The sequence below is a fragment of the Oryzias melastigma genome, linkage group LG24, assembly GCF_002922805.2.
Source record: "Oryzias melastigma strain HK-1 linkage group LG24, ASM292280v2, whole genome shotgun sequence".
Taxonomy (NCBI): Eukaryota; Metazoa; Chordata; class Actinopteri; order Beloniformes; family Adrianichthyidae; genus Oryzias; species Oryzias melastigma.
In genome coordinates, this window is record NC_050535.1 from 11,125,328 (window position 1) to 11,145,010 (window position 19,683).

At 33.7% G+C, this 19,683-nt stretch overlaps 1 protein-coding gene across 1 annotated transcript in view; it reads right to left on the reverse strand.

Moving 5' to 3' along the window:
* Positions 1 to 1,312: 1,312 nt before the first annotated feature.
* LOC112158160 overlaps positions 1,313 to 19,683 on the reverse strand; it is a 29,783-nt gene continuing 11,412 nt past the window's right edge. Inside the window, exons 8-12 of the mRNA XM_036210661.1 lie at positions 2,875 to 2,985; positions 2,758 to 2,773; positions 2,609 to 2,688; positions 2,422 to 2,503; positions 1,313 to 1,810 (exon numbers count right to left, since the gene is read on the reverse strand). Coding sequence (XP_036066554.1) covers positions 1,804 to 1,810; positions 2,422 to 2,503; positions 2,609 to 2,688; positions 2,758 to 2,773; positions 2,875 to 2,985 — 296 coding nt within the window. The 3' untranslated portion in view covers positions 1,313 to 1,803. The remainder of the gene's footprint in view (positions 1,811 to 2,421; positions 2,504 to 2,608; positions 2,689 to 2,757; positions 2,774 to 2,874; positions 2,986 to 19,683) is intronic.

The window sequence follows — 19,683 nt, forward strand, 5'->3', positions numbered from 1 at the left end:
TTTAATGCACAAAAAGTATTAATTTAGGTCGCATCTCCTCGGAGCACTCGAGAACACGTCTACTCGCTTTCGCGGTTCATCCGGGTCTCTCAATAATAAATACATTTGAGAATATTGTAATAAGAAAAATTACTTTTCACGTAAAAATTAATTGTAATAATGGATTTTTTTCTTAAACTGAGTGTTCTTAAAACTTTTTTATATCAATGAAAACTTCTGTTACACTTTTTTAATTTTAATGATCATTTCTGTTCTTGTGATTCTGGGATTTTCATATGTGACATCATTCAGTTTTCACTGTGAGCTAATGAGATTAGACATCCTTTAAGAACAAAACATCAACACGCTGTCTCATTTACTGAACGGCATGACATGTTCATTCATGATGAACAGAGAAACATACCAGCAGTGTTGTAAAGACTACATGAAAACCATACTTGAGCAAAAGTACAGATACCTTACTGTAAAAATGACTATATTACAAGTTACACATCACTAATTCCAATAATACTTGAGTGAAAGTATGAAAGTATCCAATAAAAAAAAAAAAAGTATTGTACTGGTATTGAATGTAGGCTCAAAGAACACCAAGAAGTATGAAGAACAATAAACTGTATATGAGGTTTTATTTCCTGGTATTAGAAATTAATTAATATAACTTAAATTTATCACCTCTATATTTTAGAAAGGCAGTCTGTGTGTGAATTTATTGTCTTGAATTGAGGTTCCAGTCCCTCAAACTTCTTAGATTCCACATGAGATGTTATGTATTTTTCAAATGCTTTAATCTGTGTTTCAGAAGGAGGTGATGTAGAGGAGAAAAACGATCAGCTATGTTACCTGGTGATATATGTGTATAAAGTATGAAGTAAGGAGTTGTACGGCCTTATAACATCTGTAATCCTACGTCGCGTATTACACCTATGCATTTTATTTTGACAACGTAACCTCTGCATTAAACAATTAAGGGAACCCTTGTTTATCAGATCACTGGCCTCATAGTAGAGTGTCCACCCTGAGACTGGAAGGTTGTGAGTTCAAATCCAGGCGGAGATTCTAAAAATAGGACCTAAAGACTCCCTGCTTGGCACTCAGCATTAAGGGGTTGGAATGGGGTTTGGACCAAGAAATGGTTCCCGAACGCAGCTGTGTCTGCAGCTCACCGCTGCATATTATATTATATTACATATTAGCCGGATTCTAAATCAAACATACAAGGAGCTAACCAGACCACCAGGACCAATAAGATCTTTAGTTTCTTCCCAAGGACTCTTTGACACACATGGATGAACAGAGCTAGATCTGAACCTGTAATCAAATATTTATTGCTGTGATGTAATGCAATTTGGAACTAACTACAGAACAAGACAACTGTTGTTTGTATAGGTATTACAAAATAAAATTGCCTAATACAAAAATACTAACAGCTGTGTGTGTGTTGGTATTTATGACATTGTGGGTACAGCTGTCTGGTTACAGAGTCACAAAATGGGGACCAGTTTTGGAGTGGGGACCAAAAACCTAGTCCCCTGTGTGCATGTGTGTGTTCATGCACATCTGTAAGTGTTGCCATGAAACTTGTTCAGAAAAGTTGCTACAGGTACCAAATAATTGTGTGTACTCAAATACTATTTTAAAAATCAAATAAAATGTGAAAAAGTTTTTGCAGTTTATTTGTCTTGTTCAGCAGCTACAGAAGGATAAGAAATTTGTTTTTCTGGGTTTATAGAAGTCTAAATCCAGGTTGCGGTCTTGGAGTTCTCGAGTAAAAAAGCTGGCAGCTCCCTTTTTCTTCATTATTTTTCACCACCTGCAGGTGACAGAGACATTTACTGTGAATCAATAAAGATCATTGAAGGTTTTTGTCCAAGAAATGTTTCATTCTGACATATGAGACATTCTATCCAAGGGAGTCCTGGGAAGAATTACAATGTGCTTCAAGAATTTGTTTGTGCTTTAAGTGTTTCACTTAGAATGCAGCAAAATATGACAATCAAATGGTTCCACAGAACACCAGCATTAGCCTGATCCTTCTGTTCTGTTAGATAAATCGCTGACCTTTCTCAGCAATGTTTCAAAACTAATCTGGTGTGATGCAACAGGATTCATCCAACAAACTTACTTCAGGTCAAATGATTTTCTCACCACACATTTTTCTAAAATGTTCCTAAAGTAGAAAATAGACTGAAAAACAAATGAGCTGGATATGCATGCAGTGACTGCAGTTCCTAATCTGGTTGCAATAAACTTGCCTCAATTAGCACTACATGCTGACTGCAGAAACATGTTTGATTTTTCAAACATTTCATGCTGACAGATTTTATGTCACTTTCTGAGCTCAAACAAACTTAAATAAACCTGCTAGAATAGAAATATGTATATGTTTATTTATTATCAGTTATTTTACATCATTCAAAATACCTCAGATTACCGATGTTGGCATATTCTGTATTACCGCTCGTGTCTTCAGGGACTCTGAGTGACTCATAGGGAGCAACATCGCCTTCAAATACAACCAGAGCAAAACCAAAAAAAGCTTAAAAAAAACATTTTCATTCAATTATTTCTTCAATAAAATTAATAAAAAATTATCTGAATTTGGGCTGACCATGGAGGAGAGAGGCATATCTTTGGTGTTGACTATCAATCTCATTTGGAACTCTATTCTGATTTTGCTCATCAGACCTGCTGAGATGAAAGGAATCAATAAATTAAATAAACACAGATATAAATTAATAAAAGTAAAAATGTACCAACCTGATGGAGGTTGAATCTGTAAATAATAACATTAAATGTTTATAAAGTGAACAGCATCATTACAGAATAGAACAAATCATTTAGTCATCAATGTGATTTTAAAGGAATATTTCTCACCTTTTGACTTTTTATTTAAATAAAACATCAGTGGAAAAATCATCAGCAAAAAGACACAAACTGTTCCAATAATCAACAGAACAGGAAATGAAGAGCTGTCAGGTCTGGATGCTGCTGGAACACATCATGGATTTGAATCAAAGTTAGTGAACAGATTGATGAAGTAAATGCTGCTGTTATTGTTCATAATGAGAACAACTGGAAACATTCACTGGTACCGGGACGTGGACTGCACCAGTACCCTAACCCAGGAGAATAATCCTAAACCTAACCAGGCCCTTTACCTGTACAATTATTACCACTTGGAATTTTACCCCCTGAAGCCCTAATCTTAATCCCCATGACCATCTCACAGCCCCCAGATTTACTTTATTATACTTTAGTTATTTTTAGGGAGGCCTGGAGCGTTGCCCCTGGGTCGACACTATGGAGTGTGCACTAGATTCTGCCCTGAATCTGCCCTGGGGTTCAAACACTTCCTTTCTAATCCCAACTTTAATCCAGTATCGGACACCGATTAGTACTGGACACAGATCAGTACAGGACATGGACCTGGTTATGGTGCTGGGTTAGAAAAAAAGAAAGCGTTACCCAATGCACGCCAAGGTTCAGTCTGCATTTGGAATCGTGTCCGACAAAACAACCGATCCCCTGATTAAAATGGAACAGCCAACACCTCAAAACACAATAAACTAGGGACACCCAAATTGTCAAAGAGTGACATGGAAATGTGTTGGCCTTAATTAGTATTTCTACCTCAGGTAGCTGCCGATGCCCCAAACTTGTTCTCCTTTAGTTTCCTTGCTGGTGACTCCAGATTTCGTGTAGTCCAACGTATAATCTAAACATTTATATATTTAAATAATAATAAAAAAAAACGCTTTGTATTAGAACAATATTTTATTTTCAAACCTATGAGGACTCAATTCATATTCTTATTTTAAATGTTTATATATATATATATATATATATATATATTGCCCATTGGATACCTTTGTGGCAATACTACAGCGCTACCACAGGCGTTCCTCAGGGATCTGTCATTAGAGCCACCCATTTCTCAATCTACTTTACCAGCAGAGCTTTCTCTGTAGGAGTCTCACACGTCTACCTCTAGGCTGAAAAAGTTGCAACCTAGTTTTAATGTGCAACTTGCCATCTTTAAAATGCAGTTAAATGTTTCAAGATCAAAATCTTTTGGTTTTGCAAGAGGGGACATGTTTGTTAGAGTCTCCCCAATATTTCCTCTCTTGATATGAGTCCTCTAGATTGAGTTACAAATTCTAAAAATCTTGGAATCTGGCTTGCAATGCTTTATCTTTTTCACTCCTCGTTGACCATTTGAGGTTAAGTAGAAATGAGGTTTTATTTACAGAATACATTCCCTTCTCACTTAATGCACAAGAAAAAACATTGTTCCACATGGCCATCCTTACCTTGTTTGATCTGAAAGTTGTATTTTTTGGTTCTGGCACCACATCATTAATTTTTTACCTGGCTGACAGTTTTAAGCTTTAGTAGTATTGTAAACATTACCGGCGTATGGTGCGGCAACAGAGCAGACATGGCATGCACTACTTTGCTTTGATGTGGCTTAAAAAAATAGGCCACTTCTACTTTTTTCCTTGATGACTCTGCGTCAGTGTCATTGAGTTGCTACAGTTACCAAATGCAGCTCCATGCTGTTCATTTTGAGAAGCCTTACCAAAAGCAAAGTTTTAAAAAAGGAAAACAAGTGTTTTGACATTTTGAAAGCTATTTTCTTACCAATCACACAGTATCTCACCAACATCCTTTGTTATTATTGTGCATTTAAATCTACTGCAGGGTTGATTTTGACCTTTTTAGAATACTAACAAATGTGTTCCAGTATATTTAAAAAAAAAGTGACTTTCTCATTGTCAACTTCTCAAAGTAAATGAAATGAATAAACTGATATTTTAGACTTTTAAAGAGAAAACTTACGTTTTATATATAAAAAGCATTATACCCACTTAGTGTTTTTTTATTTTGTGTTCCAATGAAACAGGATTAAACTCACCATCAATGGTGAATGGATCACTGAACTCGCTGTGATAAATTGGTTCTCCTCTAAATCCTCTGCAGCTGTAGATTCCTCCTTGTGAGACTCTGATTTCTCCATTTTCTCCATCATTTATTCTGTATTCAGATAAATATGAGGTTCTTCTGAACCACTCATATTTCCAACCAGCAGATTTCTCCACAGAGCAGATCAGAGTCACTCTGTCTCCTACTGACACAGTTGTTGTTCCTGCTGTCAGTCTGGCTCTGGGTTTGTCTGCTGTAATAAAATAATATTCAATTTTCATAGTAAAATGCAACCATATTGATGAATAATCACACATGAAGACACACTAGTTTTATGGTTATAAACAAATAGCTTTAAGGTAGAAAATGTTAACATCTCTCCGGTAACAGCATTTTAAAGATTGGACTAATCCTGGCTCTTTACATGTGATGCTTTTAATGTCCACCGTCCTTGATAAATACTATGTCTTTTGTAATAGAGTTTCCTTCTACTTTTATTCTCTACATCAAGAAATGTAAGACAGCTCAGAATCTGCTCCCGCCGCTCCATATTTTCCAGGAAAACTGAGTCAGTGGCTAAAGAGGCACAAAAACTAGACAAGGATCTTAGAACTGGCTCTGAAAAGTATTCTTACATTTTCTCTGTTGGTCACTTTCAGGAACTACAATACACTCACTCATCCCCTTTTTCCTGTTATCCTAGAATAATACAGATTATCCATCTGGTCATACACCACTTTTGCTGAACTAAAATGGAGTCCAAATTTTTTCTTTTCCAATTTTTCCTAAGTAGATAACTGTTTTCTAAAAGAAAAATGAACTCACCTGAAACTGATAATCTAAGAGTTTCACTCCACTTTGTTGAAGAATATGAATCATATGTGGATCTGCTCTTACAGCTGTATTCTCCGCTGATGGAAGCTGTAAAAGTCCAGTCTTTATTTGTTGTCCTGTATCTCAGTGACTGAGGAGTTCTCCATTTATACTCCCACTGAACTCCTTCTCCTCCCTGAACCTCACATGTCAGAGTGATCGTCTCTCCTCTGAACATCTGAGACCAGCTGGGTTTCTGTGTCACAATGACTTTGTTGGAAACTGTTTTTTAATCAGATATGAAAATGAAAAAAAAATGAAAAATCATTTTTTTAAAGGGATTTAAATTTGTTTAAATCACTTACAGTTTATGTTAATGTTGACTTCATCACTTGTATCAGAGTAGAAGGCTGGTTCTCCTCTAAATCCTCTGCAGCTGTAGATTCCTCCTTGTGAGACTCTGATTTCTCCATTTACACCACCAGATATTTTATTTTCATAGATGTGTGAGGTTCTTCTGAACCACTCATATTTCCAACCGGCACAATTCTCCATAGAGCAGATCAGTGTCACTTCACCTCCTACTGACACAGTTGTTGTTCCTGCTGTCAGTTTAGCTTTAGGTTTGTCTGCAGATAAAAATATAGAAAATATTACAGTTTACAAAACATAAAAAAACACATTAAACATATTTGTCTCAATGAAAACATGATAGTTATTTTAAACAAAATATTGAAGTTCAGTCCATCACAGGATCACACAAACAACAACAACCACACATATTTACTTTTATAGATAAGGGACAATCTAATATTATTGGACTGAGGGAGAAAACTTTAATAGAATAAATTATGTCAAAAAAACACACAAAGAAATTACCTGAAACATGTATAGAGACTCTGTTGCTGCAGTTTGGAGGCTCACAATTTAGATCCTCCCAGTGACCACAGCACTGATAATCACCACTGTGATGTTTTCCCAGATGATTTACTGTGATTTGATGGTATGTGATGCAAGAATAAGGGGTCCAATAATCTCCGTTAAATGTGTAAGTCCAGTAATCAGGTCTTTTTTCTTTCATGTCACAATGGAAGGTTAAAGACTCTCCAATATAAAAAGTTGACCAATTGGGTTCAACAGTCAACACAGCATCTAGAAACAAACACACAATTTACTGGATAAGTTGTTTTTCACACCTTAAACACTAATGAAAAAGAACATGTAAATAACATTTTGATTAAAAGTGATGCATGATACAAAGATTAATGTTAAAAGTAAAAAAAGAAAATTAAAAACAAAAATATATCACCTTGAGTGAGTCCACAATGGAGGAGTGAATACAACACTACTGTACATGAAAGAATGAAATATCACAGATTCATAAACTGATATAAAATGATATAAAAATTAATCAAACACCACCTCTCCAAGTGCCTGAACCCTTCACATTTGTATCATGGGAAAATTCCAAACATTCTTTATACCAAAAGGAGTAATTTGCAAAGTGTGCAGTGGTTAGGAGATATTCTGAATTTAAGAAAAAAAGTTATATACAGAGAACCAATTTGGATTATGGGTAGTCAGAAATAAATGGAATCAGTGGTTTCTCCACCAACTGTACAATATTTTTAGGAGATAAACAAAAGAAAAATGATTTATTTATGAAGAAAACGGTTCATTATAATCCCAGAGTTGAGCTGAATCCTATGTAGAAAACAGCAACAATAGAAACATAAAATAATAACAATTTATTTATAAAAACATGGTTTGACATATTTTATTATTGATGTGATAAAAAAAGCAGTTTTTCTGACAAACTCACAGATGAACTCCAGTTTACAGAGCAGAGTGTGTCCCATCCTCACAATCAAATCAGAGGAGAAAATCCTGATGGAAAAAGAAGAACAAGGAAGTGTGTTTTAGGAAAAGAAAATAACAGGGAAATAAAACAATAGAATATAGAATATAAAACATTCACTAACTTCTAGTTTCCTTCTTTAAGACAAAGATACCTCAACTGTTACATTGACCTCCATACAAATGAAAGAAAGTTATTACCTTTTGAAAAAATGACATTGAAACTAAAAAAATACATACAATAATGGTTGTTGTTTTGAATAACAGAAGTCGCAAGCGAGGGTACAGTTTCAGAAAAAAGCAAAGAAAACTTTTTTAAAACAGAACCGAAATACTGAACCCTGTAACAGAGACAACATGCTGGTCTACCAAAACTTCTGCAGATGATCTAAAATGCAATTGCACATCTCATACAGTTTGATGTCTTTTCAAAGTGTTCAAGTCAAGAGTGAGCACAAAGCATTGAACTTATTCAAGACATAAAAATGTTCTCATTCTAACTGTAGAATACTCACAGTGTGGACTGACTGATAGTAGTTCTGCTCTTTGATCATCCGTGTCATCAAATGTCTTCTTTCTTCTAAACCACTAAGATCAGCTTCTGGGATGGAAAGAGTCACATGGTCTCAGTGCAGAAACTTTTTTCTATTTCTGTATTTTATGATCACTTCATGGTTGAAGTGTTAAAAACACGTCATTCACACCAGGTGAAGGAGAACATATAAAAACTGCTGCAGGATGAGGTCATGAGAAGATCAATTTGTCCATTTTCATCCTTTTAGTCTTTCATCTTACAAAGAATTTCCCCCCTAAAATGATTCAGTCATTTGATGCAGTTTCTTAATGTTTCAGTAACACTTTGAAGCTTTTCTGAAAGGAATCAAACGCTAAGTACCAAGGGTGTAAGAACATATAGGGAACTGTCACCATGACACACCCTCACTCTACCAACTAAAAGAGACCAATGTGGAATTAAAGAGAAGATCAAGACTTTTCTCAAGAACTCTGTCACATTCTCTGATCTTAAAGTAAAGTTACCACAATGACTACAACTTCCTCTTTGTCATGCAAAGACAAGACCATATGTGGACTTTTCCTGCAGTGAGCTGCTGAACATTTTTTTTGGTATATCAAAAATAAATATTCAACAAACTGGAAAATATGATCAAAGTCAAATGAATGTCTGCATTGGTGATTCAAGAATCAAACCCCAAATAGTCCGTCTTACATCCACTAAGACATTTGCATTTAATAAGCGAATATATATATATATTTTTTTTCAATGATGGTAAATTTTATCAAAACAAACACAAGAGAAAGACATTATTTAAAAAGAATAGCAAAAGTTCTAAAAAATAAATCAAAGGGGTCAGCAGTTTAAACACTGAAAACATGAACATTAGTGAGGAACTCAACCTCATATAGATTTTATATGATCCTAAAGGTTTAACTGTGAAAAGGTGATGAACAGAAATAGCAGAAAGTTTTATCTTCTCTATTGTATTAATCCGTAACATGTCATGTCAGCACAGTATTCCGTAAAAGACCCGATTTCTCCAATCTCACACATGATAATATGAATTGAGACAAAATAAACAAGAATTAAAATGGACAGGAAAGGAAGGATTGGGTAATTTAATATATTTTTTTTTATTCTGTTTCATAGCAGTAAAACTCTGTGGGGGTTTTTGTTCTCGGAGTTTCCAATGAATAAAGATGAGGTCAGCCATTTTCTTTAGTCTTTGCGCCTTTTTTTATTATTATTAGATTATCTTACAATCTGATCACTTAGATCATGGAACTGTTAAATATATTTCTTGTTAATGCATTAATAAATTAAATACAGAAATAGATACTGGTGTCAGAATTATGCCGTAGATCATGGTTGTGCAGAAGACAAGTGCGCATTGGAAGACTTGATTCAGAGATTTCATCATTTCCTTAATGTAGCTTTAGACACTTTCAAATTTTATTTATAAAGCACTTTTCATATAAAAATACATATCAAAGTGCTGTACATATAGAAACACCCCTATACACATACACATGCAAACATTTGTATTAAAAATAAAAAGAGAGAACCCTGAAGATGCTGTTAGCCCTAGCAAAGCCTCACTTTACTGGAGTCACAAAGATAATTAATCCAACATTTCCACTGTCTTAAAACTGACTTAAACAAACAGACAGTTTTTGATCCTAACAACAAACAGAACAATATTTGAGTAAAGGTTCTATTTAGGAAGTTCAGTCTTGTGAGGACTGTGTACTTTGGTTAATTTTGTTACAATGTTTGGTTTTGTTTGTTTTCTATTCTGTAACAGTCATACAATCAAACTAACTACCCACAGCTGTTTTCATTTACATTAACTGTCCTCAGCATATAAGAGAGTGTGGTTTTCAGTTTCTCGTTGTTCATCTATTTTGTCGCTCTTGTTTCTCCTTTAATTGATGAAATTTTTTCATATGCTATACGTTTATTTGATGAAACCTCTAAATTTCTGCCACACACCTGGTCTCCTGCATTTTGAGCCCTTCATCATTTGTCGTCTCCCTTGATAGAGTAATTTCTGTACAATTAACAGAATTAAGTTAATAAAGTATTAAACGCTTGATTAACTCAGTTGTACAACATTTGTTGTACAATGATATAATTTATTTGGTGTTTAGAACACATGGTGCAACCCTGTTATCAACACTTAGAAACCTGAACAAAGTAAAAGTATTAATTTCTGAAATTAAATTAATTTCTCAGTAAGTTAATGAACTATATTTCTGAATAACCATTTGATGTAACATATGATTTTGTTTAAACAAAATTTCCAAAATTTGTCTCAATCAACTTTTCAAATACTGCATTTTTCGCTTAAGCAATTTCACATTTTATTTTTTATTAAAATTAATAATAGGTTAATTAGTTTAATTTAATATTAATATGACATTAATAAATATTAACAATATTAACTAACACTTTTCGCACATAATTATATACACTTTAAAATAAATTAAAGAAACTAAAGAGTATTTTTAATGCCTTCTGTTCCATGTTTTCATCAGAACTGAATGATGTGCCACAATTCACAATTTAGTGTCCCTATTACGAACCAGAACTCGATGTGTAAATGCAGTTTTATGTATGTTATATACCGTGTATGTATAATGTTGGAAGTACATTAACTGAATTCTTCTTGAGACATTTCATGACACGCACTGCTGTGATGTGACCTCGTAGTTCTTTAACAGAATTCTCTTTCAAAAAACTGCGATAATATGAATGCCAAAAGCTGCTGAATAGATATTCAAGGAAGTCAAAGTATCTGCTAATAGTGAAAACCCTGTTATACTCCTTCTTTGTACTCGCAAGTATCAATTCAGGGTTTTGTCAATTTTTCTCTCATCTGACCGTGGGGGGAAATAAAAAAAAAAAACATTAAATTTTCTGCTTCCGACCAAAATAAACTTCTTTCCTGTGAACTGTTCTGACTTCATCGTAGAAGACTTTATCTGCACTTTCTGGAAATATTCTTTATTTCTGTGTGGTCATGATGTCATTCATAGGAAATAAAGGTGCACAGTTATAAAAATACCATGAAACAGAAATAGGTGTGAAGTTTTATGATCCTTTTTTTTCCCTTTTCCAACAGACTCATCACTGCTTTACAATGAAGACGTGTTCCACAGAGTTTAAAGGGTTCCTACCATGAAAATTCTACTTTTTGAGGTTTTCAGTGCATTTAGTGTTCATTCCTTACTAAAAAGAACATGCATTTAATAGTGATCCTCTAATCCTCTGCAGCAGCCCCTGTCATGGTGGTATGGTACTGACGTCAGCAGGATGTGAACCGCCCCCCTCCAGGAAAAATCTGTGCCTGAAACTCCGCCCCCAGGCTACAACAAGCACAAACCCACTTTCTCCACAGAGTTGTGTTACCAAAGTAGTTATCCCCTGCTAGAATGTGTATCCTGGTTGAGGATAACTACCTTGGCACCACAGCTGTACCAGGAACCGCTCTCGGACACATCTTTCAAGGTGATCTCGGCTGAACCAAAACAGCCACAGTACCCAACAGTCAGGTGTTGTAAACACGTTAGAAATGAGGTGATCAGCAAACCACAGACAAATGTAGAACATTAGATTGTCATGTTAGCCAAAAGGAAATGATTAGTTCAACCGTTTACTTGTTAGAACATTTATTTTAACACTACCAAAAAACGTGTTACTCACTTTTTTGTGTCTCGTTGCGCGGCGCTGCCATGACGTCATCCTAAAAGCTCTATTGTAGTTCCAACAGAATTATCTTAAAAACGAAAATGGACAAAGGCTGTTTTTCATGACCTCATCCTGCAGCAGTTTTTATATGTTCTCCTTCACCTGGTGTGAATGATGTGATGTTAACACTTAAACCATGAAGTGATCTTAAAATACAGAAATAGAAAAAGTTTCTGCACTGAGACCATGTGACTCTTTCCATCCTAGACACTGATCTTAGTGGTTTAGAAGAAAGAAGACATTTGCTGTTAGAAGAAAGGACGTGGATGAACAAAGAGCAGAACTACTATCAGTCAGTCCACACTGTGAGTATTCTACAGTTAGAATGAGAACATTTTTATTTCTTGAAGAAGTTCTCTGTTTTGTGCTCATTCTTGACTTGAATATTCCGTATTAGACATGCAGCTGCATTTGAGATTATCTGCAGAAGATTTACATAATCAATCCCAGTACATGACAAATGTCTGCAAATGATTCAGGTTTGGTTTGAAAAAGGAGTGTCAACAAAACCCTTATTTTACATTTTCTGTAGCTGAATGTTTTTTTTTTGTTTTTTTTTTGGGCAGTTTAAGATGTTTAAATAGCATTAATGGTATTCAAAATGAAAAACTTTGTTCTTTCATTTTTCGTGTTTTTTTTTTTTTAAACAAAACATACTTTATTTCTTGACATCAGTCCTTGTTAAATACATTTAAACCATATTTTATTCCTTTTCTATGGAGGACGTTTTGACAGTTGTGTTATCTTAGTCTGAAAGAAGGAAACAAGAAGTTAGTGAGTCATTCAATATTCATGTTGGTTTTTTTTATTTTTTTTTATTTTTTTATTTCCTTACATTTCTTTACTTCTCCTAAAACACACTTCCATGTTTCTCTTGTTCCATCAGGATTTTCTCCTCTGATTTGATTGTGAGGATGGGACACACTCTGCTCTGTAAACTGGAGTTCATCTGTGAGTTTGTCAGAAGAAATTTTACTGTTTTCATCACATTATTTAGAAAATGTATCAAACAATAGAACGACTATTTTTTAATTGATAAATTGTTAGAAATTTACGTTTCAATTCCAGCTGTTTTCTACATAGATTTCAGCTAAACTCTATCTGGATCATGATGAACAGTTTTCTTGATAGATAAATATTTTTTCTTTGATTATTTAGTTAAACTTTTGTTATAGCTTATTAGTGAAGAATCCATTGACTTCATGTATGGAAGTTTTTCCATTCCATTCATTCTGAATGTTAAGCCTTTAATTTTTGATGGCCCAGAAATTAAATTGAAAAACATTTTGATGGAAAAAAAAAATATATATATACATATCTTTTTCTGTCTTACTTAAATAACTGGTAGGCGTGACCTCAGCTTCTAGTCTGTTCTCTTGGAGCACAGGATGGTAGTCAACTCTCCCCGGGGTTCTCATTAGCATCTCAGTATCTGCGGTTACATGTGCAAAAGGATGTCGATCGGATATGAACTGTGCACATGGACCCTGAAAAATGTATCTATTGAAATTATTTGGGCCTTTTAAAGATACCAAATGTGAAGAAGTAGGGCTCTGGGAACTGTAGTTTTTGGTGGAATAAAAAAAATGACTGGACTAATTTTATTTTCTCAAGTATCCGGAGGACATTCATTGACATTTTTAGCTGCATTACTTCATATTTTTGAAATATTGCATCAGTTCCTGAATCTGTGATATTTCCATCTTTCACGTACAGTATTGCTGTTTTCACTCCTCCACTGTGGACTCACTCGAGGTGATATTTACTTTTTTACATATTTTTGTTGTTTCTCTTTATGTTTTTAACTTTAATATATGCTGGTAACGCTTTATATTAAGGTGTGCTTGTTAAGTATTAATAAGATATTAATAAGCATTAGTAAGATGCTTATAATTTGCTTATATGCACTTATAAAGATATTAATAAGCCGCTTATTACACTATTATCTAAATTATGGCGTGGTATCAATAAGATATTAATAAGCATTAGTAAGATGATTATAAGCACTTATAAAGATATTAATAAGCCACTTATTACACCATTATCTAAATTATGGCGTGATGTCAATCCAATTAATTATATGCTTATAAATACTTAATAAGCAATTTGTAAGCTACTTATTACTGTATTATATATTATCAGGTTAATGGGCCGGTAAGAATATGCTTATAAAGATATTAATAAGCTGCTTATTAGACTGCTATTAAATCGCAAAGCAATAGGCCACAAACAATATGCTTATAAAGATATTAATGAACTGCTTATATTGCTTATTACTGATGTCTAATACCAAGTTAATAAGCCACTAAGAATATGCTTGTAAATGTGTTTATACACTGCTTATTACACTAGTTTGCAGTACCCTAATCTAAAGCGTGGACCATTTGTGTTAATAAAGAAAAAACACAACAAACACTGTATGAGAAGTTTTAATTTAAACACAAAACATTACAGCTTTAAACATGACACTCTCTTTTGCTGTTTAACTCTTTAAATAATGACTTGGTAAAACAAAACATCCAGTTTGTGCCAACTGTGTGGTTAGTGACTTCAAGGCAAAGTTGTACACAAGTCTCTGAGGGCAAGTCCAAGTCAAGTCCCAAGTCTAAGGTTACAAGTCGAAGTCAAATCACAAAATTGTCTCTGTTTTTTTTTTTTTTTTTTTTTTTAACTGTTTAAGGGTCCCTCCCATTCTTGGGGAAACAAACAAACAAACAGACAAAAAAAATGTGTTTGTCCTCTAGTATATTGTAAAAGCAGACACCAGAATTACTAAAGCCTTTTAATTGATTATTAACTGAAGGCTAGTTGTGTGAATGCATTCAATGCACTCCCTCAGAGCATGTCATGAGGTCCCGATGCAGACTTGATGCAGCACAACGACGGAGCACGACGAAGAACTCTGACGGTCCTGCCAGAGTCAAACTGGAATCCTTGAACGTGCGCGTGTCCCACTCACTCGGTTCCTATCGTCTTCGTGCAGTCCCGGGGTTTTCAGTCGCTGGGTTAGCGGCTCAAAGTCCAGTCCGATGCAGGGTACGCTACGTTAGCTAAGTCGCGCTGACTAGCAAGCTCACACCCACCAAGTGCATCTAAACTTATAAAACCATAAACATGCTATTCTGAACTCACTGTCCGTTCGTTCTTAACATATTTATCCGTTTCTGAAACTTGTTGACAGGCTTTCTTCATCCTTCTGCCACGTTTTTCTGCCGCGAGTTTCTCGTCTCCTCCTCATGACGTCATCATTCTGCCCCCTCTCTGCATCCTCCAATCAAATTAATAGTAACAAAAATATATTAAGGCCTCTTCCTAATTAAACAGCAAAAGAGAGTGTCATGTTTAAAGCTGTAATGTTTTGTGTTTAAATTAAAACTTCTCATACAGTGTTTGTTGTGTTTTTTCTTTATTAACACAAATGGTCCACGCTTTAGATTAGGGTACTGCAAACTAGTGTAATAAGCAGTGTATAAACACATTTACAAGCATATTCTTAGTGGCTTATTAACTTGGTATTAGACATCAGTAATAAGCAATATAAGCAGTTCATTAATATCTTTATAAGCATATTCTTTGTGGCCTATTGCTTTGCGATTTAATAGCAGTCTAATAAGCAGCTTATTAATATCTTTATAAGCATATTCTTACCGGCCCATTAACCTGATAATATATAATACAGTAATAAGTAGCTTACAAATTGCTTATTAAGTATTTATAAGCACATAATTAATTGGATTGACATCATGCCATAATTTAGATAATGGTGTAATAAGTGGCTTATTAATATCTTTATAAGTGCTTATAAGCAAATTATAAGCATCGTACTAATGCTTATTAATATCTTAATAATACTTAACAAGCACACCTTAATATAAAGCGTTACCTATATGCTTTATGCATCACTTAAAAAATGTGTATTTTTTTAAACAAACACTGTTATTTACTGTTTATGTTTTCTTTCTTCCATTGTCAAACGAAGTTATTTAGTTAATTGTGTGTTTGTGTTTGTTCTAGATGCTGTGTTGACCATTGAAACCAAATGGTCAACTTTTTTTACTGGAGAGTCTTTAACTGTCAAATGTGACATGAATGAAGGAAGACCTGATGACTGGAAATACACACTGAAAACAAACAAGAGGATACTTCATTATAAAGTTCCAAACTCAGTCTTTACATTACATTCTCTACATAAACTTTACAGTGGGGTTTATCAGTGCTGTGGTCACATGACGGGATCAGAGTTTATAAAGTGCAGCAATACTTTCTCTATGCATATATCAGGTAATTTCTTTGTGTTTTTCACATGACTCATTTTATTGTATTTGTATTTAGGATCTTATTCATATTCAGTCATATAGTAAAATTACATCAATTATTGAAGATTATTATAGTAATTTGTTTCTAATCATATCACTCTACTTTGTCTTGTAAAATGTCATTTAATTAATTTATCTAATGACAAATAATTTGCACACATTTTTATACTTGATCTGTATGTTTTAATGACTCTTGAAATAATGTTGTCTATTTACTTAATGATTATGCACTTCACCTTTGTCATTTGACTTATCGATAACAATTTTTTTTAATGACCTGAATCTGTGTTTGTTTGAAAAGTATAAATATCTGAGTCAAGAACCGGTTAATGACAATTTAGGTAAAGGAAACATTAAAAGCTAAGTAAAGAAGAACAGGAGTAGGATTCTATAAATCTGCTTCCTCTCACTCCCTTTCATGCAATTTATTGAAATTCTTGTGATAATCTTAATTAGTAGTTTCACTGCATCATGCTCTATAAACAAAAGAGCAAATATGTTCATTTGTGATTCAGAGTAAAAAATGAACTAATTACTTGGGTAATGTAAAGGTGTTTTCTAATCAATTTTATGACAAATATTAAAAAATATATGTTAATTATATATTTGAGATGTCTGTATGGGTATAAATCTATAATGTTTGTCTTGTTTTTGCATTACTTTTTTTTTTTTTTTTTTTTTACTGTTTGTCCTTCATTTCAAATGATACATAGTACATAATAAAACACAAAATAATAATAAAAAAAACACGTATTTAAAAAAAATAGATGGTTTTAATCTAAATTTTTGATACATCCCTGATCATTTTGTCAATGTAATAATAATTACTAGATTAAATTTAAAAAAAGTTTATTTGCAACCAAACTTTAAGTTCTCAGTTTAACATTTCTCTTGATTTTTTTCCCTTGTAAATGTGTATTTTTACTAACTTTTAATGTTTTAAAATCTATTTCAGATATTCCAAAGGCTCAGCTAAGTAGAAATGGAGAAACTCTGATCTGTTCTGTGAATCCGTCATCATCATCTGGTTGGAGATATGATTTTTACAGAGGAGATCAGAGGATGTTTGAAAATACTGATTCCCATTTGAATGGAGGAATCAGAGTTTCACAGAGAGGAGTTTACAGATGCAGAGGAAGAAGAGGAGATCCAGATTATTACACAGAGTTCAGTGATCCAGTCATCATTGATGGTGAGTTTCTTTGTGTTTTCTTGATTCATTATTGAAATAATCAGCATGAGAACTTCCAAACCTTTAAGAAGTTCAGACATTCACATTTATTAATCATGGAAGTCACACATTGTTCATCTGAGGAGCTTCTTCAGTTCTAACCGCTGCTGAGGAAGTTCACTTCATTTTTTGTTCTGACCATCTCAAAGCTTTAACTCAAAAGTTAATTAGACATCATGTGATCAGATACAAATGTCAAAGATCCAATTTTGATCAGCATGGTTGAATAATATCCCAATATTTGATGAGTCTTTATGACTGAGTGGTGAGTCTGGTTCTATTATTGTGTCAGTTGTTAATGTGACTCCAGTTGTGTGGAAAAATATGTCAAAGGAGAAACAATGGCTCTTTCTATGATCCCTTTGAGTTTCATGAGGAAATAAAGGTTTAATGTGTGCATTGTATAAAACATTTACTCTTCGTTAATAAGAATAGTAAATCAATAATTGAATAACTCATCCTGTCTAAACGAAACTGAGCTCTGAATCTACTTTGATTAGTTCTAACTAAACTCAAATTCATTCATATTTTGTTTGTCCTCAATGTCAAATAAACAATTCATTCATCCATCTGCACGATATTATTCTTTTGGAATTACCTGAAATACTTATAATACAAGTTGTAAAATGCAGGTCAGCATTCCACCTCATTCAATACTTTTGCAGTAACATGTCAGTAAATCTCTTTATTTATTAATAACTATTAAAGGTTTATTGTAAATACTTTTGGTGATAATTTATTGAAAACACATTTTCTTTTTCAGCTACATCCAGACTCGACAGCTCCTCTTTTCGTGTGTTGGTTTTTGCTTTGATTTCTGCAATTTTGGTCATTTTTATATTCATGATTTGTTTTCTCTGCAAAAGATCAAAGGGTGAGAAATTATCTTTTTTTATTAGATAATATTCAAAATAATCTGAAATGATTCAAGAAGCAGAAAATTTTCTATCAAAAACTATTTTCATTTTCTTTTCCAGATTCAAATAGAAACAGGTTTGAGAAGCTCTTTGCTTTTTTTGGTAAAAGTGGTACAGAATATTTTCTTGGAATTTATATTTTCAGTAATAAGAATCTTCAATTTCTTTCTTTTAGTAGATGTCAGGTCAACAACCAGAGCACTGCTGCAGACCAAAATGAAGCTCAGCAACCAAACGACACCGTTTTTCTCCATGGTTAGTCTGAACTTTGATTTTGATTGACTCTATAAGTTTGACTTTAGAACAAATAAACCAAACATGACAGTCATCCCTTAATGTTTGATCTAAAAAATGTTGGAAAACATTTTGTTTTTGTTGGTTTAGTAGTGGTTGATTCTGTCTTTATGAAATTAGAGTTTTTCTCTATTGCTAAAACACCAAACCCTATGAACCAGATGCTCAGTTGCCTGAACCCACTGACTGAATCAATCATTCCTCTGGTAAAAACATAAGCACTTCTCACATTTTTAAACACAACTTGCAAACTCACAGCACACTAATCCATTGTGGGCAAACACATCCGTAGCAAACATTTTCTGCCCACTTTTAAACTATGAGGCCTACTTGGCCTTGCTGGCAGGGAAGGAGAGCCGCTTTCAAATAAAGTGTCCTAACAGTCAAGAAAAAGTGTAATATTTAAGGTGGATATTCTCTGTTTGAATCCCACAAATGATCATCTCCCACCTGATGATGAAAATGCAGGTAAAATGAAAGAATTGGTTGAGACAAACAATGTTTTCCTCTTCATTTACATAAAAATGTTTTTTTTTAATTATTCATGCAGACAAATGCATATGTCTCTTGTTTAAATGACAATATTTTAGATGAGATTAGAAGAAATGTCTAAAATAAATATGAATGATGTTTCAGGTGAATCCAGGATGGTTACATATTCTTCAATCAAGCTTAAAACCTTCACTAAGAAAAGTGAGAAAATAAAAGCAATATTTATGTAATAAATACTTTATGATAGACTTATTGAACAGTTGAATCACATCAAATGTTTCCTGATCCTTCTGACAGAGAAGAGACAGAAACCAGCAGAGAACTCAGTTTACTCTGATGTGAAAACAGGAGCGTCTGCAGGTAAGATCTGTCTCTATGGAAACATGCTGTCAAGTCTTCATCTTTAGAACTTTACTGACTTTAAACTGTGGCAAAGTAGGGATAGGCAATACTGGAAATTTGGGTATAATTTTGATACCAAGTAATTACAGAGCTAGTATCACTGATATCAATATCAATATGAATTCTGTAAATGAAATATCGATCTCGTCAAGCTAGTATCAATACTTCACC